This window comes from Polyodon spathula, chromosome 2 (genome assembly GCF_017654505.1).
Source record: "Polyodon spathula isolate WHYD16114869_AA chromosome 2, ASM1765450v1, whole genome shotgun sequence".
In the NCBI taxonomy this organism is placed as follows: domain Eukaryota; kingdom Metazoa; phylum Chordata; class Actinopteri; order Acipenseriformes; family Polyodontidae; genus Polyodon; species Polyodon spathula.
Genome location: NC_054535.1, coordinates 99,369,451 through 99,393,748, shown reverse-complemented (window position 1 = coordinate 99,393,748; position 24,298 = coordinate 99,369,451). Strand labels below are relative to the sequence as shown.

Here is a 24,298-nt window from a genome sequence, read left to right as displayed (position 1 = left end):
TTAGATTGGAAATTGCTGAGCTGGAGGGTCTGAGGGAGGAGATATTAGCAAGGAGTCATCGAGGAGATGCAGAATAAATGGAATGCAACGAGAGTTAAGCAGTAGTCAGCAGAGTGCCTCAGAGAGAGTTGAAAATCTTTGGGCTACTGCGGCAGCCAAAGGTAAGTTGTGATGCGAAGTAGAAGTTGTTTTGCCAGCTGATCCTGAACAGGTGATGGAGAGAAGGATGGATGGGCATTACTTTAAAAGCATCTGAGATATCAGCTCTTGCTAGCCAAGAGTCTCGGCCAGCTAGCTTAATGCATTTAATGGCATCCAAAATTTTAATATGATGGAGAGAAAACTGATGGTGAGGTAGGCCTTGTTATTGAAATTGTTGCATATTTGTCTAGGTCCGGAAAAAGAGATGGAACGCCCATATCGATCTCTGACTGTAGAGCGAATTGCTCTAGAAGTTAATGGAGTGCTGTTGAACTGAAAGGGGGAGGAGCGGGTTGGTTTGAATGGGACACAAAGAAATGGAACGCACAGTTAAGGCACAGACTGTGCAGGCATTAGCACGGAGACCGCTAAAGATCCTATTAAAAAGATCAGGGTCAGAGCTGGACCAGTCAACGATGTGGTTATCTGAGGCTGAAATTGAGGCTGCTTTGGCAGAAAATACTTTATGATATTCAAAGAACATTGTTCCTCCATATCTGAGGGAAATCTCAACAAGGTATTGCATATATTGATCGAGTTCCTGATGACATTGAGGGTAGACAGAGCACAAAACGTCTCTAAATACTGAAAATGCCATCACGAATTCTCCCAATGTGAGATTTTTTAGTAAACGCGGGTCACGTGATTTTAGAGTGACTGATAAGTCTCCACAGTTGCTGACACGGTGATACATGAATTTGGCAGTAGCAGTAAGAATGGGGACCAAATTAACGTCTTTACCTTCTATGATATTGCAACGAATCTGGGTAGAAAGAGAATGACAGTGAATGGAAGTGGAGGCTTGAGAGCCGGACGCTAATGCAGAAGCCAGGTTGTATATGGAAAGATCGACTGTAGGGACATAAGAACATAAGAACATAAGAAAGTTTACAAACAAGAGGAGGCCATTTGGCCCATCTTGCTCGTTTCGTTGTTAGTAGCTTATTGATCCCCAAATCTCATCAAGCAGCTTCTTGAAGGATCCCAGGGTGTCAGCTTCAACAACATTACTGGGGAGTTGATTCCAGACCCTCACAATTCTCTGTGTAAAAAAGTGCCTCCTATTTTCTGTTCTGAATGCCCCTTTGTCTAAACTCCATTTGTGACCCCTGGTCCTTGTTTCTTTTTTCGGGCTGAAAAAGTCCCTTGGGTCGACACTGTCAATACCTTTTAGAATTTTGAATGCTTGAATTAGGTCGCCACGTAGTCTTCTTTGTTCAAGACTGAACAGATTCAATTCTTTTAGCCTGTCTGCATATGACATGCCTTTTAAGCCCGGAATAATTCTGGTCGCTCTTCTTTGCACTCTTTCTAGAGCAGCAATATCTTTTTTATAGCGAGGTGACCAGAACTGCACACAATATTCAAGATGAGGTCTTACTAGTGCATTGTACAGTTTTAACATTACTTCCCTTGATTTAAATTCAACACTGAGGCTGCAAGCTCAGAAGGAGGAGGTGGGGCTGCAGTGGTCGAAGATGAAGGAATGGCAACTGTTGTTGATAACAGAAGGATGCGGTTATCAATATCATCAAACCTGATGTTAATGGAGGTGAAGGTGTCTGCCACTGTTTGCATCAGAGTTCTCATGTCATTGAAAAATTCCTGGTGAATATCAACGCTTGGTTGTGAGACAGGAGATGTCGGCTGTGTGGCTGCTCTTGAAGCAGGGGTGGGAGTGGGGGAGGGAGGATTCAATACGATGGGATGGCTCTCACCCCCCCCCCCCCTCGAAATATGCATATAGACTATCCCTTATTACAGTTTTTCCCAATTGTTTACACACGTTTGCTGAATCTTTGGCTCATTTTCCCAAAACTCCAAACACAAAACACAAAACCACAATCACAAAATGCAAAAAACTACACATCTCTAGCAAAAGCAAATACTGCATTCAAAACTGTTTTATCTCTTTCCAAAATGTTTTTTTGCATCAAAATGACACACACACACACACGTGTCATATGAATAGATCTGTCTACCAACCAACAACACACTGATGTGTTCAACACAAAATACTACTATGAATATCCCATCAGTAGGTTTATGCCTTTTGCATTTTCAGTGTTACACTGTAGCCGGTTGTAAAAAATTGTCACAGTAATGTATACCTACTCAAATATATATAAATAAACACACACAAATGCAATACAGTAACAAAAACATTGTCATTTATTTCCAAAATGCAGTATTTTTGAACACTTGTGTTTTGCATGTAACACTTTCCATACCCAATAGGAGAAAAACAAGAAAAACATTCAGTAAGATAAAGGGTTTTCTGAACAAAAATAAAAAATGAAAGTGGCTCATTCTTTCAAAACTCTAAACACAAAAAGACAAAAACACATGCAAAATGTAAGACAAAAGAAATTAGGCTGCATCCTGCCTCCTATTTTGGTCTGGCCACAGCACCTCATCTACATCACAAGCGATGTTGTCCCTGGCTAAACAGCGGGGAAAGAATCTTCTGGAGTGACGGCTCCACCTGCCGAAAGCCCCCACATCAACTTCATCACATGCATCCTCCATTGCCTGGAGAAGAGACATGCATGGGAGGGGATGGCAGTCATACACCTTCCATCGCCATGCCGAAAAAAAACTCTTCAATTGGGTTTAGGAATGGGGAATATGGTGGGAGGTATAGAACAATAAATTGTGGGTGGTCGATGAACCAGTTGCGGACCAGAGCAGCCCGGTGGAAACTCACGTTGTCCCAGATGACAACATACCTGGGCTGTATCTGGTCCACCCCTCTGCTCGGCTGGAATGAGGATGCCATGTAGTGTGTCCAGGAATGTGATGAGAAGGGCGGTGTTGTAGGGACCAAGTTTTGGCATGGTGATGGAGGACGCCTTGCTAGGTAACGGCTGCGCACATGGTGATATTCCCTCCACGCTGTCCAGGGACATTCACAATGGCACAGTGGCCAATAATGTTCTGTCCCCGTCCCCTTCTTTTGGCTAGGTTGAAGCCAGCCTCATCAATGTAAATATAAACATGCTGAATTGCAGTGGCATCCAGCTCCAAGACTCTCTGAAACAGACAACAAGACAATATGTGAAATAGACCTAGAGCAGTCAATATGGTGAGGCACAATACACTGGATTACAGTACTGTAATGTGTCTATACAGTGCTGATATGATAGTAAATTCACAGTATAGTACTTACTTGCACATATTCATAGCACTGTTCTTTAACCCTCTCTGAGTTTCGCTCAAATGGCACCCTGTAGACCTGTTTCATCTGGATTCGGTTGCGCTGTAATACATGGTCCAATGTAGACAAGCCCACCTGGTGAATGTTATTGAATATTGTGTTGTCTGCAATTATGTGGTTCTGGATCTCTCGTAGTCTAATGGTATTGTTTGCCACCACCATGTTCACAATTCTGGTGTGAACAGCCGGTGTCTTCCACCATGGCGTGCCGTCTCTCAGTTCTGCAGAAGATCCACAAATATGATATGATTGGTTACAGTAAGCTAAAATAATCTATTTTCTTTCAATATGAAATGACATTACTGTAACATTGACCAACAATCACTGAGTAACATAGGCCTACTGATATGTCGGACTGCAGTATACTACAGTATACATACATAAAGAGCATAGTGTAGATGGTAGGTAACTTACCGGTTCTCATTTCTGAATGTACGGATGATAGATGCAACCGTGTAGCGGCTCAGGTTGGGCTGAACTCTTTGCCCAGCCTCCCTCATACTCAATCTATGGTTGAGCACATGGTCAACCAATGTGGCCCTGATCTCATCTGAGGCAACTGTTCTTCCTTGTGTCCCCGTCTTCCTCTTCCTCCTCTTACTCTCACTGCTTGACCTCTAGCTCTTGCTTCACCATTGACTTCCATTTTCCTCCAAAACAGGAGAGCTCATCTGTGGCCTTTTCTAGTGCTAAAGCGCTGATTTCTAAGTGAACAATTCAGCAACTAGTGTTTACACCTGTGAGGAGTGGGTGTTGCCAATTGGTGTATAGAGCTTGGCATTGTGATTGGCGTTGCTTTCCAAAGGGACTACAGAGACTTTAATTTTGAATGTTGTGCCTAATGTAGAGAACTGTGTGTAGTGTTTTGCAAAAAGTGTGACATAGAATTGGAAACTGAGTGTAAACCAGGAATTGTGCTTGCAATTTTGCAGACTTGGTTTAGGGATTTGGTACATGAGTTTCAGGTTTCGGTGATTGCATTTCAAGTTCCAATTTTAGTGTGTAAACAATTGGGAAAAACTGTATTACCTCTCATAAACAATGTTAATATGCTACAGCACCAAACAAGGTTGACATATTTTAATGAGTGTGTGGAAGCAATAGGGAGTTACATTTGAACAAAGAGGAAAATAGATAATGTGTTGATACAACCAGTTTTTGATAAAAATGACATGCTTATTTATCATGCTGTTCGAAGGCAAGGGTGTGATCCACCAGATTCGAGGTAAATGTGCCTATTATTATTAGTACTCACGCGAAGCTAATGAAGGCTCTCATTACAAGTCTGAACATTCTCTGCAGACCAACAAAAAAAATGTGAACTTCATCAAAGGTGGTTGTTAAACTGCTGCTGAAACTCAGCATTCATTCTGCCTCAGGTCTTTCGAAATGCACGCAACCAAAATGAGATCCTGCTTGCAGGAAAATGTATACCCTGCTTTCTTATATTTGGTGGATGCAGCCCTTGTTCGTGTCATAAATACAATCCAGTTGCCTGAATATGTGATGTGCAGTTCCTTATCTTTAGCCACTGTGGCAGTTACTTTGTAGTGAGTTTTAATGAGTTAATAGTCCTTATAAAGGATTATACTGCTACTGTTCCTGAACAAATCCACTTGATCCTGTCCTTTTTTATGACATGGGTTTACAAGCTTCACAGTGCTGCACCACAGGTTGTCATTTTGTCAACTCTGCTTTGTTTTTGTTATCACAAGCGTAACAGAAAATTGTAAAAATAGCTAATGACTTCTTGCATATTGTTTCACAAAGATGAAATATTTTATTTTCTGAAGCTGTCGTTCTCTTTCAAGTTGACATATTCCTACTTTTTGACTCCTTCAGGAATGGTATTGAACCTGGTATCTCATTTGAACAGCAGCAACCTGTTTTTATAATCATCTTTCATCACAGGAGGGTCTCAGCTCTGAGATGCTTTTCATAAAGAAATATAAAGCTGTTTTTCTCTTAGAGACCATGGAATGAACTTCCCATGCAAGAAACATTTGGCAAAATGCAAGTTGTAGACATAATAAACATATTCCTCATTCTGAATTCCTTAGCTGTTTAATATCCTGTTATGTGTGATCTGTGTGATTAAAAATTGTTGTTGCTGCTTTTAATTCACCATGCATACCATATTCCAACACTTCCTTTCAGAAGGAATTTTTGGTAGCAAGCCTGACAAATACTCACGTAAGACATTGAATAATGAAAATGATCCTTTTTAATTGCCTAAGGGCTTGTTTTTGCTCTCTGTCTGCCAGACATTTCTAAGGTGTTACGGCAGTTCTCTCTCGCAAGCGGAGGGTGTGTGTTGCAGAGGTGGAGGAGGGGAGGCAGTGCTCTCACAAGCGGAGGGTGTGTGTTGCAGAGGTGGAGGAGGGGAGGCAGTGCTCTCACAAGCAGAGGGTGTGTGTTGCAGAGGTGGAGGAGGGGAGGCAGTGCTCTCACAAGCGGAGGGTGTGTGTTGCAGAGGTGGAGGAGGGGAGGCAGTGCTCTCACAAGCAGAGGGTGTGTGTTGCAGAGGTGGAGGAGGGGAGGCAGTGCTCTCACAAGCGGAGGGTGTGTGTTGCAGAGGTGGAGGAGGGGAGGCAGTGCTCTCACAAGCGGAGGGTGTGTGTTGCAGAGGTGGAGGAGGGGAGGCAGTGCTCTCTCACAAGCGGAGGGTGTGTGTTGCAGAGGTGGCAGTGCTCTCTCTCACTAGCGGAGGGTGTGTGTTGCAGTGGTGGAGGAAAGACAGTGGTTAATTCTAACACAAGTAGGAATACCGTGAAACGTCTGATTTAGATTGTTAGGCAGTTAATTGACTGATGGAATTAAATAGTAAAACACACCTTTACCTGCCTTTTAACCCCTCACCTGCTCTTTAGCTAGGTCCACAGCTGCTCCCCCTTCCCCCATCTCCCTTACCGACACTTGGTCATGCTGTAATGAGGCAGTGCTGAGGGGTTTTAATGAATCAAGTAAAATCTGATTCGGCCAACAAGCTTTTTTTTTGTTTTTTTTTGACTTGCACAGTATTCAACAGATTTTAAAGAATATTCTAGACATTTATACAAGACACACATGGGTGAAATTATATTCTAATTCCGAAAAGAAAAAAAAAAAACACCAATTTAAAACTAATAATAATTTTTAAAAAGCCTAGACTCTAAATTAAATGTAATTAAATGTCCGATTTCCTTGTTTGGTAACTATATTGAGTGCTTTTTATCCTTTTGTGCACATGACGATTCTGAATTTTAAAAAAAAAGAGCTTCGAGAGCCTAATGCTATTCAATATAACAGTATTCTAAAGACAATAATCAATATTGTGAATAGTTTTAATGAACCAATAATGATCACATATCTATCTAAAACACACTCAATAAACAGAATTCAAAGCAGTTGACAATTAATTTTGTATGTTTTTTTTTTTATTGTTATTTCTTACAGGTTAGTCAGTCACACACAAAGTGCATAGGAAGTTATTTGTTTGTTAAGTAAAGCATTAAACATTTTAAGAGCAGAAGTTCTTCTTCACCTTGTCTTGCTCTTTATTGACAGAATTCAACGCATTCCATAGACTGAAACACGTTTTACTACATACAGGACACAATTCCTCCCCAACACATTTAGAAAAACAGCAAGAGGAACAGAAGCACGTGCTCAGAACCTGGCTAAAAAACACCTGATGTATCGGAGACTAGCCTTTCAGCAAACCACAATGCACTTCCTGTAAAAGGGTTCAGACCTCAAATATGTACAATCCCAAAACCTCTCTATTAACACAGACATAACTGCTAACAAAGGAAAACAATAATCGTTCAAACCCAATAATAACGATTTACTATTATTATTATTCAAGTACGAGATTATTAGTATTATTACTATTATTGAGTGAGGAACCAACACACACACACACACACACACACGTAACTAAAACAAAATTTGTACATGCAACCACAGGATATGAAATGCATGAATTGCTGAAGAACACAAACTGCTCAATGGCTAAATCACACCGTGATCATTCATAAGGCAGCAAGAAGCACATTCATTACATAATCATACTATATTTCTGGCTAGTAGTAATAAGATGTACCACTACATACATATCTCCCTTCAGAAGGAAAGAGTGCACGACGACTGGGACTTTGTTTAATCTAAACTATTTCTTAAATTATTCTTGAATGCTTCAACATTAGCATGAAACAGAGGGTTAAGATTGGGGAAGACAAGGCAGAGAACAGAATAATGTCAAAAAAAGGAGAACTCAAATTGAGCATTTGTTTCAGTGCATGTGCTAGTTTAAGGACGAGGATAGCTACTGTAAATACCTCAACTATACTTTGCTAAGCTTTTGAGTAAACCATCTGTTATCATTTCCTTAGGCACAGGGGAATGTCAAAAAGTCTGCATAACACCTTAAGCAACAGTAGGGAATAAAATATTTTAAATGACTCCGCTTGGTACGGTCATCCTAAATATACACACACATACAGTACAAAGATCATTCTACAGTAATGGGCAACGTGTAGCATTTTTAAGAGAAGTTTAATGCTCTCCAAAGAGTAGACAAAATACCAGGCAAGTAGACTTTGTGGCACACAGCTTGGTTGTCAGTCTATTGGCTAATCCCATAGACTGCTATTGCCAATGCTATAGACACTCAAAAAAAGTACAAGGATTAGTAGACTGCTCTCAAGATAACTCAACACTAAATGTAACATTTCTAATCTCTTAATTAAAACATAGGGCTTCATAGCAGAGTTCAATATGCACAATCACTGTTCACGATTATGAATAAGGAGCTGCTTTGCACAATCAGCGTTCATGATTATGAATATGGAGCTGCTTTGTACACTCAGTGTTCATGATTATGAATATGAAGTTGCTTTGCACAATCAGCGTTCATGATTATAAATATGAAGTTGCTTTGCACAATCAGCATTCATGATTATAAATATGAAGTTGCTTTGTACACTCAGTGTTCATGATTATGAAGTTGCTTTGCACAATCAGCGTTCATGATTATAAATATGAAGTTGCTTTGTACAATCAGTGTTCATGATTATGAATATGAAGTTGCTTTGCACAATCAGCGTTCATGATTATAAATATGGAGCTGCTTTGTACAAACAGCGTTCATGATTATGAATATGAAGCTGCTTTGCACAATCAGCGTTCATGATTATGAATATGGAGCTGCTTTGTACAAACAGCGTTCATGATTATGAATATGAAGTTGCTTTGCACAATCAGCGTTCATGATTATGAATATGAAGCTGCTTTGCACAATCAGTGTTCATGACTTCAGCACCAGAAATATGTTTTTACTTTTCAGGGCCACATATTTTCATAAGCTAACCAAACATTAGTGAAAATGAAAAAGTAATTCTAAGAAGATACAGTGTTTAAACATGCAACAATGGATGGGTTACTAATATATAGATATGTAATCTAAAATGATCAATTGATCTAACAATAACAGTTCCATTCAGAGTAAGGTCAAGCGTTTTTCTGTATCTAATGTAGATCAAATCATACAGCCAATGTACATACAGTATGCTTTACATTCCAATCTGTAGTAAAGATGATGTATTAATAATGACTATTACTTGAAATTCAAACAGCCCTACTCCTAAATTAAAAGAATAGTGTGATCTATTCATTCATTTGCAGTACATTCTAGTTCTGAGGTAAATTAGTTAATTCAACTAATGCTAAAATAATTCTGTAGGGTAAAAAAAATATACTGGTACCCCCTCCCCCCTCCAAACTAAATAGATAACTTTGCCCTATAGTAGTTTGATGTAAATATATTTTGTGGAGTTGAGAATCATACAGTTTTAATTTGAATTTGTTGAACACTTAACACATTTTGCTTGAATAATCCAGTTCTTACAAACCTTTATGAGCCTAGCAGTGCCTAATACTTCAGTTCGAGGGTTCCGTATACCTCTCCAGTTTGTTAAACAAAAAAGTAGATTTTAGAAATCAGCATCACTTTGTGGATTCCATATTGTGGTTGAAACATTAGTGACAGGAGGGTGAATTCCAGTGCAAGATACTCCCCAGAGTTGCTTAATTAAATAATAAAGTCTTCACTTTCTGACAATGACGGCAGAATATCCATGGAAACATCCAAGGCACTTCCTTATCCCGATTTGTGTAGCATAATCAAATCTTTCTTTCAAGTTACCTGAAAAGCAACAAACAGCTTCCTGACTCCTTCATACAGAACGCCTTCAATGACACAGAATAAAACTAATGAGCTACACATTCCATCGTGCCAGAAATGTGCTGCGTGCAAAATGGTCCATCAGCCAACCTGAACATGTGCAAAATGGTCCATCAGCCAACCTGAACGTGTGCAAAATGGTCCATCGGCCGTCTTGAAAAACATCCATGATGGCTGAAAATGGACAGACCCACCCAATGTACCGGGCGCCGGTGTGGAAAACTGCAGACTCAGGATCAAGCTAACTGAGGAGAGAGGTTCCTGAACCCGTGTGTGTTGAGGCTAGAAATTGGGCTGCAAGGAGAACAAAATAAGACAGGACAAAAACTTTTTAAACAACAAAAATGTGTGGGAAATGTGTGGATCCCAGAAACATATCACTTGGCTCCATACATTCATTTTAAATAGTTATGCTATGAAAATAATTGAAGCTTTGATTAAAGTAACAGATTTTAAAACATCTGTGAAACTACAAAAATGTTCCTACACGCAGTGTATAGAGTCAGCCTCTGGATCAAACTCTTTAACTATCTCTGATCCAGACCAGTAAAACAAAGCTACACATCTGCTTTTATGTTATATTAAGTTGATCTTTGAAGCATGCTGTACAGAGATATCTGAAAAACTAGTTTGATTTAGACTGCTGTTTGTTTTGAGCTGCCAGGCTTCCCCCAGTAGGATCGAGTTCAGGGCGAGCCCTCTCTGCTGAGATCAGGGTGTTGGGATCTACAATCATGCTTCCTCAGGTCCGAGGCTGCATTGATATTCTATCCTCCGAATCCTGAAGCAAAGGCAGAGCTGTTCACAGTCAGGCAGGTGTTGAGGAGATGCTTTCCTCGGCTACATGGGAGGCTTTCAAATTAGTCAACCGTCTTGGTCTGTGCTGAGGGCTGATGAAGAGATTGTCATCCATCTGTGCAAAAATAATGAAGGAATTCATTAATATGGCATGTTAATAAAAGTGAATAGAAAACTGGATGAAAACTGTTGAAGACTCAGATGTCATCAGTATTTAATACAACACAATACATTAACACTTCAGATTAAGTGTTCCAAATGGATATTTAACTAAAGGGAAATGTTTATATCAAATCTCTTGTTAGTAGTAAGTAAAACAATTAATGTACTGCCAATCAATGAACTGAAATAGCTTATTAATAAATCATGAAAATAAGTACAGGCTACTTTTTTGGCAAATGTTAGCATCACACCACTATAGCACAAATTATGAAGAAAAAGTTCAATATGACAGGAAGATAAAACAGCAGTCAGAAAGCACAAGCAAAGCTGAATTTGACCTTTTCTATCAAGTTGGACTCCTTATTTACAAGCTGTGTCAGTTTCTGCAGATTTGCATCTACTGTGTCCTGGCCAGTGGGAGACAAGCCTGCAAGCCAAGACAGAAAAAAGATGAAAGAACGAAGCGGGCTACGGCCAAGAAAACAGCTTACAATAGGAGGCATCAAAAGCAACTCGAATGACACACAAACTTCAGGCAGGTTAGCAAAAACACAAAGCAACTGGGTTCTACTTATAGTGACCCTTTCTGCAGCAGCACAGTAAGCTTATCTACTAATGGTGCAGTCCACATGCTTGAGCATCAAAGTGGTGCTTCGTTGGACAAATGTGGTCATTGTACAAAACATAAAACAGAGTAATTTGTAGTTCTGCCCACGGTCACTTTGCTCTTTTATCCCAGTGCCTGATCTATGCATATCCCTAAATACCGATTACAAGTTCAAAAGAAAAAAAAACATTGTAATTATTGTTTACCTACTTTAATGGCTCGATTTTTGAACATTGTTACTCATTTTCTTAAGTTGTGTATAAGAAACAAATCCTGTACTTTGTAACCCTTTAATTCAAAGCATCGACCCTGAAAGCAGCCAATTATTCATGACCTTTTTTCCAGATGTTTATCTACCAGCCACCCTGTAACTATTGTGAAGTCAGCTAGAAGCGCAGAAAGAGCTAGGCTTCCTTCACTCTGCCTGCAGACTCTGTATTACTGAGTGCATCCAAGCGACTACAAACCAGCAGAAATAGTCCTCTTCATCTAATGATGAAGAATCCAAATGAGACATGCCCACTGTAACCAGAGGGGGCACTTAAAAAGCAATCCCGTTGTGATAATGATAACAGTAAGCCAGTCTGCTGGGGGTTTCTTGACAATTTTAGAAAAACTAAATCTGGTCATATTTGGCTTTGGATCATTATCCTCATGCATGCCCCAATGGACACAAAAAAAATACTTTTTCTAGAAAGTGCTTTTGCCTCGTTATTAGGAGCACCTATGCTTTCTGGGAGCTAAATGTATTACTGAATAAGACACATATCTGTGAATGGTATTTAGTCAACATGTCTAGTTATCTGTATACAGAACACGGTGTTTTACTCAAGGCATTAGAAGCTCACTCTAGCCCTGCACTCCCCTCATTCAGCCGTACTGTACTACTGAAATTACCAGGTGCCGGGAATGACAGCAATCGAGCCTGTGCTAAATATGCAATGAACTGACTGACTAAATCAATTGAGTCTGTACAATTAGGAGTTGGTATTATGATCCATCTATTTAACAGGGGGCTGTTTAATTTAATTGTGAAGGTACTTTTGGAGTTTCTAACCCTTCTCATCGGGTGGGTTGTAAATGATACAAAATACATTGTATGTGTGATATGGTACAAGAGTACATAATTGGCGGCAATAAATCAAAATGTAACAAGGTCCCATTACAGCAGTCTGTGGCAAACAGACTGCAAACATACAGTATGGATAGGGCTGTATTTTTATCACAGCAAACACTGTTTATTTCACAGCATTTCATGGCGGAGAAATTGTATTTCAAGATGCTTCATGATTAAACCTAATATTTATTAAAGCAGAAAAACCGCATTGCCACATTCAAAATTGATAATTCTCAAGTTATTACTGTACAGCTATCTTTAGCAGAAATATTTCCAGTCTTTGAAAAGATTTTAAAGAAATCGTGCAGCTCTATGAGGTGTGTTCAATCATTTATCAGAAGCAAACTAAAATGGCTGCCAGGTTCCTAATGCAGTGTAACGTGCACGTGCTTCAATAAGGCATTAAAACATTAGCTATACTTACTTTTAGGTAATATAAAAATATGGATATTTACACTACTGTTTTACAAATGGAAATTTTCACAAGGAACTACAGATTACATGGCATTGGGTACATTTTCATGGAACTCATGAAATCTGTGATAACTGTAAAACACAGCCTTACTTATGCATTTTCTTACCCGAGTCGTTCAGTACGAAGTAAGTGCTGATAATATTGTCACAGAAGTGAGCCAGGCTGGGGAGCTGTTTGAGGTGCTGCTGAAGCTGCCCACTGGGCAGATGTGCTTTATGCAGTGGTGCAAGAAATCCAAACACAAAGGCATCCAGGCTGGTAGGCCTAAACATATGGTAAACAGTGTTTAAATAAAGTAACTGAATTGAGTTACACAGCAGGGCTAACGAACAGACTGAGATATAACTAACATGAGAGCTCAGGGGGCTGAGAATATTTAGATTTTCTGTGAGTTATTAAGGGTTTAATGTAACATGGCTAGCATGCTGCCAGGTTTATTTGACACTACAAAGTGTTCACCCTCCACAGGAATCATATACAGTAATTTATTGCTTTTGAGGAGTGATGATTTGAAAGCCAGGAATGCTAAGAGTACTCACTTGTTCCCAAAGAAGTACTGTGATGTCCCCAGTCTGTGCGATAGAAGATTTAGGCACTCCTTGGCATCACTGTAAATCTAATGATACAAAAAGTCAAATTTAACAAACAAACCCCCCAAAAACAAATGCGTTGGTTAGGTTTGGTACCTAATGGGTTTGGAAAATCTGACTGACACGTTCCTTTAAACACAAATCACCCATAATGCATTAATGCCACAAAGAGCAGTCACTTCCACAAAGCCACAAAGAATCCATGACCTATATTTTTAAATATATGACTTACATATTTAAATATATCATGCTTACCTAAGGGAGAAATAGGAACACTAACAAGTTGAGTTTTTTCTTAGAACAGTGTTTTATATTTTCTCAACATGCGTCTCCAGTTTTATTCACTAGGTTAGGTCCCAGTTTCTTTCAAGAATGTGAACTGATATCTTTTTCATCCTCTCAGCTTTATAGCAAGTACCATTTTAAGAACTAGCTAGAAGGTGACATCTGGCAGCAATGCCTGCTGGGAGAACAAGCAACAAGAGCCAACATTTTCTCTGTGCGCGATTCCCCCCTTTGGTGAAAAACAAACCAAACTAGCGACGGGTATAATGTGCACAAAGACAGTGAAAAGACTTGAAAACCCACACCAGCACATGCTGCATCACCCAGATAATCAGCCTGTGATTGCTGACACTGTGTGAAGAAACCATACCCTTTGAAATATAGACCCCACTATAGTATGTTTATAAACGTGGATAGTTGTGATCTACACAGACTCCATCAATCTCTCTAAGACATCTGACTTGATCAATGATGTATAATATAAATGAATGGCTGGACAGGCAGTGATTACATCAGGCATTCAGACTGGGCTGTCATAAACCACAAGATGACAGGGCATCAGAATTTCACCTAATCCCAGAGGCTCGCATACACTACCCTGCATTTTGTAAAACAATCCATTATGTCAAGATTATACAGCAATGCATTACTTTGAAAGTCTTCAGTTTTTGTAGACTTAAGTAACTATTTATAATTTTCATTTCTCACACTGGTCATTAATACATATCTTTGTCAGGTTCACATCTTGTGTGCAGATTGTTTGACTGTCTGCTCTGTTCGCAAAGATTTGCAATACCAAGCAGACAGAAACTTTGTATATAAATTCCAAATATAACAATGAACATTAAACAAGCCAGTCTCTGTGTGATAACAAAATATAGCAATCAGAGGCATTAGAATTACAAAAAGGATTTGACTGTCATTTTTCACCAGTGAATAATGTGGTTAATAAAGACATACACTGGCAGGTCATACAGTTAATGACCTGCCATTAATAAACACTGACGTGTCAACCTGTGCTACCTGTCTGTTGGCTCCTGCAGTTTGAATCAAGACTTTGATCCAGGCAGGTGTTACCTTAGTCTCGACTTCAGTGATGCTGTGCAATGGAGGTTCCCCTTTGGTTAGAAGAATCCGGTTTAGTGCTGCACTGGATTGCCTACACGGCAGGTAAAAGTTCAATGGAAACGGGGTTCTGGAAGCAAACCATGGTCTGGTTACATTGGAGTAGTTTTCAGCATCAACCCAGAAAGTGTGCAGCTGGAAGGAAGGCAGTCACAACTCAGCAAAGCTAGCACATATCCAACACATTATATTGGGGCACTCACATTTCCCATTCAAAGCACTGCAGTCTGGCCTAGAACTCTTTCCCCGCTGTGTGCTGGTAACGCTGCTTTATACAATCCAGGAGGCTTTAGTTTGGTTTAGTTTAGGCCCAGAGCAAGAGATACATTGCGATTAGTGGTTACATGACTCCTTTTTCATACTGTAAATGATGAGTTCTTTAAAACTGAATTAAAAAGTGTTTGTTAAACACGCTCTTTATAAGATATCTATTAGCAGTGTATCCTGTAAAATACCTGGCTTTGTTATTATTTTACAGTACATAACAATCTGGGGAATTACACATGCAAGGAAATATCATAACTCCTCGGGTTCTGGATTTCGTTCTATAAAACCGTCCTCCTTTTTGTGCCTTTTGTATTGATGTTTACCAGGGCTGGGTGCAGCTTCTCCTCCAGTAGTGCAATATAGGCCAGAGTGTCGGCTCCCTGTTTAGCTGTTAAGTCGTAATCAACGTTGTATTTCTGTAAAACAAGAACATTTCAGTGAGTCGTGTCTTTCCCCAAACCTGTCAACGACATTATGTTGACTGCCAGGCATTTTCTTAAATTTGCATGCTGTAAACCTTGTTAAGAAAACATCCACTTTAACAAGCCAGAATCGTTCTTTAATCCTGTGCTATGGCGTTCCTTTGTTTTCCCATACTGGAGAGACACAGCTCCTGCAGGGTGATCTGAGCAATCCTTTCATATATTTTACATTGAAAAACATTAAGATTACAGTAGCTGGATGCCCATTCTCCCACACAGGCAGTGCTCCAGCAGTTTGAAATGGAGTTAACATCATGACTAGGCTTTAGACAAGCCTCACCTCAATTACAGGGCATGAGCTTATAAACAAACACTGTGCTCCTGATCTTATAACTGCACACTGTGCTCCTGATCTTATAACTGCACACTGTGCTCTTGATCTTATAACTGCACACTGTGCTCTTGATCTTATAACTGCACACTGCACTGATCTTACAACTGCACACTGTGCTCCTGATCTTACAACTGCACACTGTGCTCCTGATCTTACAACTGCACACTGTGCTCCTGATCTTACAACTGCACACTGTGCTCCTGATCTTACAACTGCACACTGCGCTGATCTTATAACTGCACACTGTGCTCCTGATCTTCTAACTGCCCGCCGTGCTCCTGATCTTGTAACTGCACACCGTGCTCCTGATCTTCTAACTGCACACCGTGCTCCTGATCTTCTAACTGCACACCGTGCTCCTGATCTTCTAACTGCACACCGTGCTCCTGATCTTCTAACTGCACACCGTGCTCCTGATCTTCTAACTGCACACCGTGCTCCTGATCTTAGAACTGCACACCGTGCTCCTGATCTTAGAACTGCACACCGTGCTCCTGATCTTCTAACTGCACACCGTGCTCCTGATCTTAGAACTGCACACTGTGCTCCTGATCTTAGAACTGCACACTGTGCTCCTGATCTTATAACTGCACACCGTGCTCCTGATCTTAGAACTGCACACTGTGCTCCTGATCTTAGAACTGCACACTGTGCTCCTGATCTTAGAACTGCACACTGTGCTCCTGATCTTAGAACTGCACACTGTGCTCCTGATCTTAGAACTGCACACTGCTCTGATCTTATAACTGCACACTGTGCTCCTGATCTTATACCTGCACACTGTGCTCCTGATCTTATAACTGCACACTGTGCTCCTGATCTTCTAACTGCACACTGTGCTCCTGATCTTCAAACTGCACACTGTGCTCCTGATCTTCAAACTGCACACTGTGCTCCTGATCTTCAAACTGCACACTGTGCTCCTGATCTTCTAACTGCACACTGTGCTCCTGATCTTCTAACTGCACACTGTGCTCCTGATCTTCAAACTGCACACTGTGCTCCTGATCTTCAAACTGCACACTGTGCTCCTGATCTTAGACCTGCACACTGCTCTGATCTTATAACTGCACACTGCTCTGATCTTATAACTGTACACTGTGCTCCTGATCTTATAAACAAACACTGTTCTCCTGATCTTATAAACAAACACTGTGCTCCTGATCTTGTAACTCAGGGGTCCCGACCCAGATCACTATTGCAAATAAATAATGTCCTAACCTTAAAATCCTAGCATTTCATTAGCGCGCATAGACACTGTTAATCCCTAACAGTAAAATATATATTATGAAGCCAGCCCTCCCGCTGCGTTTTAGTGGTCAGCTAATTAACTTTTTTTGTTTTTCTCGACCAGAGATATATCACAAGCGCACAGCCCTTAACAGCATCACCCCCCCACCTACCTCACATTGCAAGCAGTTTGAGTGACAAGTTTTGAAACAATGTGTTTGGTGGGAAGGTGAGTGGAAGTGAACCCTCTGTATCAAAATCACATTTGTTATAAAAGTAATTTGTTTTCTACAAACCCTGTCAGGAACTTACCATGTTTGTTTAAACCACAAATACCTTATAATATTTAAGCAGAAAAAGCTTTAAAAAATAATAATGATAAATAGAAACGTATCTCGTTCTGTAGGTAGGCTTTGTTTTGCACACTTTCTTACTAAGCCGCAGGCACTGTGAAACAGCCTAGTATAGTTACAAATACATTGCAGAAAAAGTTTAGCAAACACAGTTGCCAAGTCCATTTAATACGTTTTTTTTTTTAACGTCGCTTTAATCTTTTGAAAGCGGGTCGCGTGATCGACTGGTGTCAATGTATATATGTACGTCATTAGAATTTTAGAATCATCCTATCCTCACCAGTTCAACTACGAACACAACTAGAACTACTAAAACATTAAAAAAAAAAAAAGAATTTGTATAAACACCCCCACTCCCTCCCTCTGAAATGGACTGGATTGTTTTTGTTTTTTTCTTGTGAGACTTAGCAACGCTATTGGCAATAGCAGTTCATTATGCTCATTTTTGGTTTGGTAGATTAAATGCAATCATTTCTTTACTTGGTTTTTCCAAACAAACATTTAAGTGTGGCTGTTCTGATCCAGAGGGCTGGCAGGTTATTTCAATTTTTGTTTGTTGAGTAAAGGTGTCCGAGACGAGTTTGTAACTCAAAACACTCTTCTGAAATTAGTGTTAATTTAGGTAAGGGACTGGGAGTCTAGAATGGCAATAGGGTTTGTGAAACAAGGAAGGTTTTTTGTAATACCCTCTCCTGTGTCGAAATTTTTTTTTATTTACCGCTAGTTTTATTCAAGTAAGTTAGCATATGGCATGATGCATATAGATGCATTTGGGGTCCGTTCTGTTCTTGCTCACAATATACTGCATTTGTGGTTTATTAAGAGAAAAATATGTTTGATGACCATTTTAAATAATTAATTATGTCTTGACAGCATATTTCTTGTGCTTCTGTAGTCACCCAGCATTTAATGTCAGTATTTTTTAATGGTAGTTATATATTTATTTTACACTATACCAGTGTTATTAACCATCATCAAAAAATCTTTATATCTTTATACCCCCCCCCCCCCCCCCCCCCCCCCCCCCCCCCCCCCCCCCCCCCCCCCCCCCCCCCCCCCCCCCCCCCCCTTTATCCCCCCCCCCCCCCCCCCCCCCCCCCACCCCCCCCCCCAAAACAAAATCCCCCCCCCCCCCCCCCCCCCAAAACAAAATCCTGGCTACACCACTGGTCCAGGTTAACACTACAGTGATAGGGGGTTCAAGGCACTTAAGAATTCGCCAAGTTGCAGGAAGGTACACAGTTGTGTGTGTGTTTTTTTTTTCCCCACTTCATTTAAATTGAGTTTTGCTTCAGATTATGTCATTGCAAATTTCTTATTTTTAATCAGAGTTGCTTTTGTGTGACATTTTATTGTACGTGAAAACACTGTAGAACCCCTAAAGGGCCCCTCCATAATTAAGTTATGGAGTGCCCACCTGTGTGCAATACTCTGTGTGCAATACTCTAGAATCACCACTGTCTGAGAAGTAGGTCCTATATTTTATTTTATGCACATAAATGTCTCCTTAGGCTGAGGGAGAGCACTCGTCTCCTATATTATGCTTGCCACAAATACATGTTTCTTAAGGCTGATAGGTAGAGCAAAGTATGAAGTTGCCCGTGGTGCGTTACTTGTTCAGTGTTGATGCCCATGGGCCACCAAAGGGAAGGAATTTCAAGGGATCTGGGAAGATAGGAAACAGCACAGCAGTATAACTCCTAGGTTCTGTATAATCTACTTCATACAGACATGATTCTGGCTCAAACAAATGTCATAAAATAGAGAATTGCTACCCCTCAATTCTGCAATTCTAAAATACTAGGGTCTGAATTTTTAACACAGGAGTTTAGAGTACAAACCTGTTTCCTTAAATAGTTCACAATGTGTACAGGTTTGGTCACGACGGCATCTTCCAAGTTCAATGCTGGTACAGTCCCTGAAAACAGACAGTGAGAAAATATTAGTTTCTAGGATTGCTTTCTTGTTCTGTTTTATGCTGTACTGTAATTGTGGCGGCATGTCTTAGAACGAAGAAATTAAAATGATTTTAACAGAGTGGGTTGACTGTGACATCCAGACACAGTGAACGGGTGCTGTGCGGCATCCATTGCTCATCCAGACTCAGTGAACACAATGCTATCCCACAATCCCCCAGTAACCTTTTGACGCAGGACAAGAACTTCTGAGATTGTCGAAATTTAGAAAACGCACTGAAACATGTTTTTATTGGCCACAGCCAGCTTGAGGTAGAAATGAAGCTTTGACATTCATTCAAGAGTAATCACTAATTATACTGGTTGTTAAGCTTGAAGCTGGTGATTCTGACAAAACTTAGTGTACAGTAATTCACTTTCTACAGCCTGCATCAAGTGCATACAAACAATCGAGGAAGCTGTCAATATTTCTCACAGAACTGTAAAATTACTGGTACCTCTTAATGTCTTCCACGTCCAATCAATAGTCTGGATTTTCAGCTCAGCCCCAGAAAATTTGGCATATGCCTAGAAAAAATAATGAAAAGATTACATCAAGCATCACTAGAAATGCTGACTGAATAGCAGTGTTACACAAAAAATCAAATAGCACACAAACAGCCAAGTCAGAATAAGGGGCTCACGTTATGAAGAACTGGGGCTACCTTGCATCTTCAACAAGACATGACTAACAAGAGCAAAAAGACAAGAAGATCAGTTTTGACTGCTGATTTCAAGTGTATAAACATTTGCTATACATGTGTTGTTAAGAGTGTCTAGACCTGTACAGAAATAGGTATCCACACAACTGTGATAGAGGTCAGAAAGTTCAGCCCTGAACAGAGTCTTGTGGTAGTTGCTACGCAAAAACTTCCCCTAATGTACCAATGAACTACTTCTTAGTTGCTATGGATGTTTGTAGTACCTTGGTACTGCTGTCACAAAGAACTTAAGTATCAAATTAAGAGTGCAAAGAAATACCAAATAGCATTATCCAACTTCATCCTTCTTAAGAACTACTTACAGTACAATACTGAATGGGAACTGGTGTACAGTATTTAACTACTGCATATAAATACTAATATCAAGCAGTAAATGGAGTAGCACTATTCCATAGTAGAAATAAACTTGGTATTACTTCGTCAGAAAGAAAAGAATAAAGTAACATGATGATGTAAGGACCAGTCCACTCTCTTCGCTGGTCTGACCAGGAGCATCACAGAAAAGTTACATTACCTACTGGATACCTCGGCAAGAAGTATCTAACTTACACTACAGCAGTAGAAATGAACATTTCCTAATATTTTTGTGTTTTCAGAATACATTGCAGCAACTGCTACCTAGTAATGTTATTTGAATAGTAAAACGTACAGATTTTCTCTTGAAAGAAAATGCAGCATCATGAAACAATTCGCTGCGCAATTTTTCATGTAGGCTAGAGTTGTTTGACAGCTATGTTTTTTTGGTTTGTAAAAATAATAAACTATTTATTTATTTATGAATTAATATACAGCATAGACCTACGATTCCACAAGTTTTAATTTGCTAACCGGCAGAAGAAAGATGACCTTGGGGGAAAAAAGGGACATAACCCGAACACGTCACAACACAAACTTATGTTACTTATATCTACCCTGTTTTTCAACGCACAAAAATATGTTTACAAATTGAACTGCTGCATCCAATCGCAAATACTAAAGTAAGTTCGTAGCTACTGTATTCAAAGACGTACCGTGACGCCACATACAAACTAATAATATTCATGATTATATTTTCTCTGAAATGTAAATTGATCTTTAATTTAGAAGACGTCGATGTATTTGTAGTAAAACCAGTTACCATGACAATTAGAGAGTCAGTGTGAATAGAAGGCAAACCCCAGTCTCCTCCCCAGCAGCTCAGTTCCATGGGAATCGCCATTTTTACTTCACTGCACAGGAAACACTTGCAGCTGCAGTAGGGAAGCCTCCTCTGCCCTGCTGGCCGTTCACCGCCCTTCAGTATCCTGTACCAGACCAAACGGCGGGCATGTTTGAGTGGGTCAGAGAAGTGCTGCACAAACAAAATGTTGCCAGTTAAGATAATTTGTAAAGCTGGTGCTAAATTCCTCTAAACGTTTTCTTAAAGACAAGCGCACTGAAGGATAAACCAATACATTTTATATTAATACACATGCATATCGTAAAGTGGGGTGAATACTAACAAAAGCAGAAACAACGGGGGCAAATTTGGCGTTATGTCTAGAATCTAGCGGCAGTTTACCAATACTGTAAGAAGCATTTTATTCTGGCGCCAGTACACGTTTATTTTTTTTTAACCAAACGAGGAAGATAGGCCTCATTTCGTTTATAAACGTTTTTTTTTAATGTTCCTATATTTTAATGGTAAATACAATACATCACCAAAACATTACCAAGACTTCTCTCATGGTTATTGAAAATAGACAGTCAGGGCCGGTGATGGGATCCACTGGGCCCTGGTGCAAGAGTGTGAAGTAGCCACCCCCCCCCCCCCCCCCCCGAAAAACAATCCACGACCTAAAATAAATCTAATTGAAGTTTTGTTCCAAAAATGAGTACAAATCGTGTGATTTTGGGGGAATTAAACGTCAGTTTCATGATTTCAACTCTTAGCTCTTTGGTACAAATGTCAGGCCAAGTAGCTGGATCGTAAAAATCACATAAAGGCGCCTGACTGGGTACCGGGTTTACAATACACGATTCAGTACCTTGTATTTGCTTTACACTTTTTGTTTTCTTTAGCATTTTTTTCTTCTTTTGGGGGAAATTTATAGCTGTCCTTTCTGATCTTTTCGCTTTGAACAACCCGACTTGTGTTTTGATGGCACATTCGATATACCGTACGTTAAGTATTTATTATCACAACTGCGGAAAAGTTAGCTTTATTACCAGGCAAGTCTATTATGGAAAATTGGGGTGTGATGTAGGACTTCGCACAGAGAAGTAAAGTTGACTGATATGCCTATGTGTTTATTTTTTCAGTATTTGTGATTATTTATCTTGTTAGTAAACGGCTTTTTATAATCTTTATAAACAGCAGCTATGAAAGAAATGCAACCCCCCGTAAATGGAACTAGTATAGATGTGATAAAAATGACAGGCCCCAGCACAGCTCACCCACACGTCATTAAAAAATAAAAAAAATCAAACGAATCTGAAGGCACAAGCAACATTCATACCAGCAACCAGATTACATTGTGATTCCTTTAATGCGACTACTGTTTCCCAAAGAAAACAGTTCAATCTTTTAAAGTTATATCACCAATCTAATTAGATGATCACATCAATTAATCATCCACGTCAATTAAATGCACCTTAACAAATTGCAAAAATAAAGCCAACAGCTTGCCTTTTTTTTAAATAAACAGAAAAAAGTTAACAGTTAATTGAAAGTATGCCCCATGCATTGAAATATAACACATAAAAACATGTTTAACTTCTTACCTTCAATCTTCTCGTGCAAGGAGTTATGTCAAAATCCATTACAGATGACCATGTTGGAAAACCATGAGGTTTCATGATTCGTTGGATCAAACTGCGGTAAAATGTCATTAAATCAGCAAGAAGTTTTGCTGGATTGGCTGAAACAGCTTGTTTATTAAGAAAATAAGAACATAAGAAAGTTTACAAAGGAGAGGAGGCCATTCGGCCCATCTTGCTTGTTTGGTTGTTAGTAGCTTATTGATCCCAGAATCTCATCAAGCAGCTTCTTGAGATCCCAGGGTGTCGGCTTCAACAACATTTCTTGGGAGTTGGTTCCAGACCCTCACAATTCTCTGTGTAAAAAAGTGCCTCCTATTTTCTGTTCTGAATGCCCCTTTGTCTAATTTCCATTTGTGACCCCTGGTCCTTGTTTCTTTTTTCAGGCTGAAAAAAGAAACTTTTGACCTCACTGACAACTGCCAAAGAAAAAACAGATACATTCTGTTTAGGCGGTCTGAATACATCTGGTACTGTAGTTCAGCATTGTAGTTCCTTTTAGTGTCCTTTGTAAGCTGAAAGTGCAACTTCAGCTCTTCGTACTGAGAAAGCACTCGATCAACACACTGGCTAATTGCGAGCCATCTTGTGTCACAAAGCTGTAAAATCTTTAGGGGGTCTTCACCAACATTAATGGCAGCATAGAGATCGCGGTAGTTATTTTGACGCTGAGTACTGTTGGAAAACCACGAGTACGTCTGTTATACCATGTACTCAATGTTTCGAGGAAGTACGTCCATTGTTTTAGATGCACAGAGCTGCAGTGAATGACAAACACACTTAATGTACACAATTTTTGGATTCACCTCCATTAACTTTGTTAGTACCGAATTATTTTTCCCACACATTGTACTGCAACCGTCTGTTGCCAGACCAATGCATCTTTCCACTTCCAATTGGTTTTGCTTTAAAAATTTGAATAAGGTTGTTGCAATGCTGTGAGAATCACCTGGGAAGCTAACAATCCCGGCAAACGATGTCACGATACGTTCAAGTTTTCTGCTGAAGTACCTTAACACCACACAGAGTTGCTTGTTTGCACTGATGGCTTTCGTCTACAATTAGAGAGTAATTAAGAGTATCAACTTTTTTCTTAAATTCCGTGTCAAATAAACTTCTTGCATTTGAAAATGGAGCAGCGTTTCTAGTGTGTTTCTCTGTCTTACAATGAGCTAACAGATCGCTGTGATGTGCTCGGACTTCACATTTACAGTACCTGCACGCTGCTCCTGAGTCATCGCCAGGTACACCGGTAATCCACTCTTTTAACCCTTTTAGTCCACTTACCCAGTGGCATTTCTGGTTCTTTATTTTTCTTAAACTTCTTTACTTTTCCTGCTTTTTAGCGGTTTGAATATTTCTACCATTTCTTAAAAT

General features: G+C 39.8%; 1 protein-coding gene across 3 annotated transcripts; it reads right to left on the bottom strand.

Moving 5' to 3' along the window:
• Nucleotides 1-6,848: 6,848 nt before the first annotated feature.
• On the bottom strand, nt 6,849-21,374 carry LOC121305038 (metaxin-3-like). Of its 3 annotated transcripts, XR_005948028.1 has the most exons (10): nt 21,261-21,374; nt 19,880-19,949; nt 19,308-19,384; nt 15,391-15,483; nt 14,753-14,935; nt 13,340-13,416; nt 12,907-13,064; nt 10,940-11,028; nt 9,732-10,554; nt 6,849-9,602 (listed from the first exon to the last, which is right to left on the bottom strand). XR_005948028.1 is itself a non-coding variant. In XM_041236549.1 (9 exons), exons 1-9 carry the CDS (start codon nt 21,339-21,341, stop codon nt 10,450-10,452), a joined length of 933 nt encoding a protein of 310 aa, XP_041092483.1. In that variant the 5' UTR covers nt 21,342-21,374; the 3' UTR covers nt 6,849-10,449. The 3 variants fall into 3 exon arrangements, 2 of the variants coding, with proteins under 2 accessions (XP_041092483.1, XP_041092495.1); XM_041236549.1 differs by having other exon boundaries at nt 6,849-10,554; XM_041236561.1 differs by lacking the exons at nt 6,849-9,602; nt 10,940-11,028 and having other exon boundaries at nt 10,464-10,554; nt 21,261-21,373.
• Between the last annotated feature and the right edge of the window lie 2,924 nt (nt 21,375-24,298).

Bases quoted from the DNA above. Each gene is read 5' to 3' on its own strand.
- LOC121305038 (XM_041236549.1), bottom strand. From the start codon at position 21,341: ATGGCGATTCCCATGGAACTGAGCTGCTGGGGAGGAGACTGGGGTTTG. The intron at 15,484-19,307 runs GTTTGTACTCTA...CTTGTTTTACAG, and splicing joins TGAACTATTTAAGGAAACAG to AAATACAACGTTGATTACGA. The intron at 10,555-10,939 runs GTCAAATTCAGC...ATTTTTGCACAG, and splicing joins AGTCCAACTTGATAGAAAAG to ATGGATGACAATCTCTTCAT.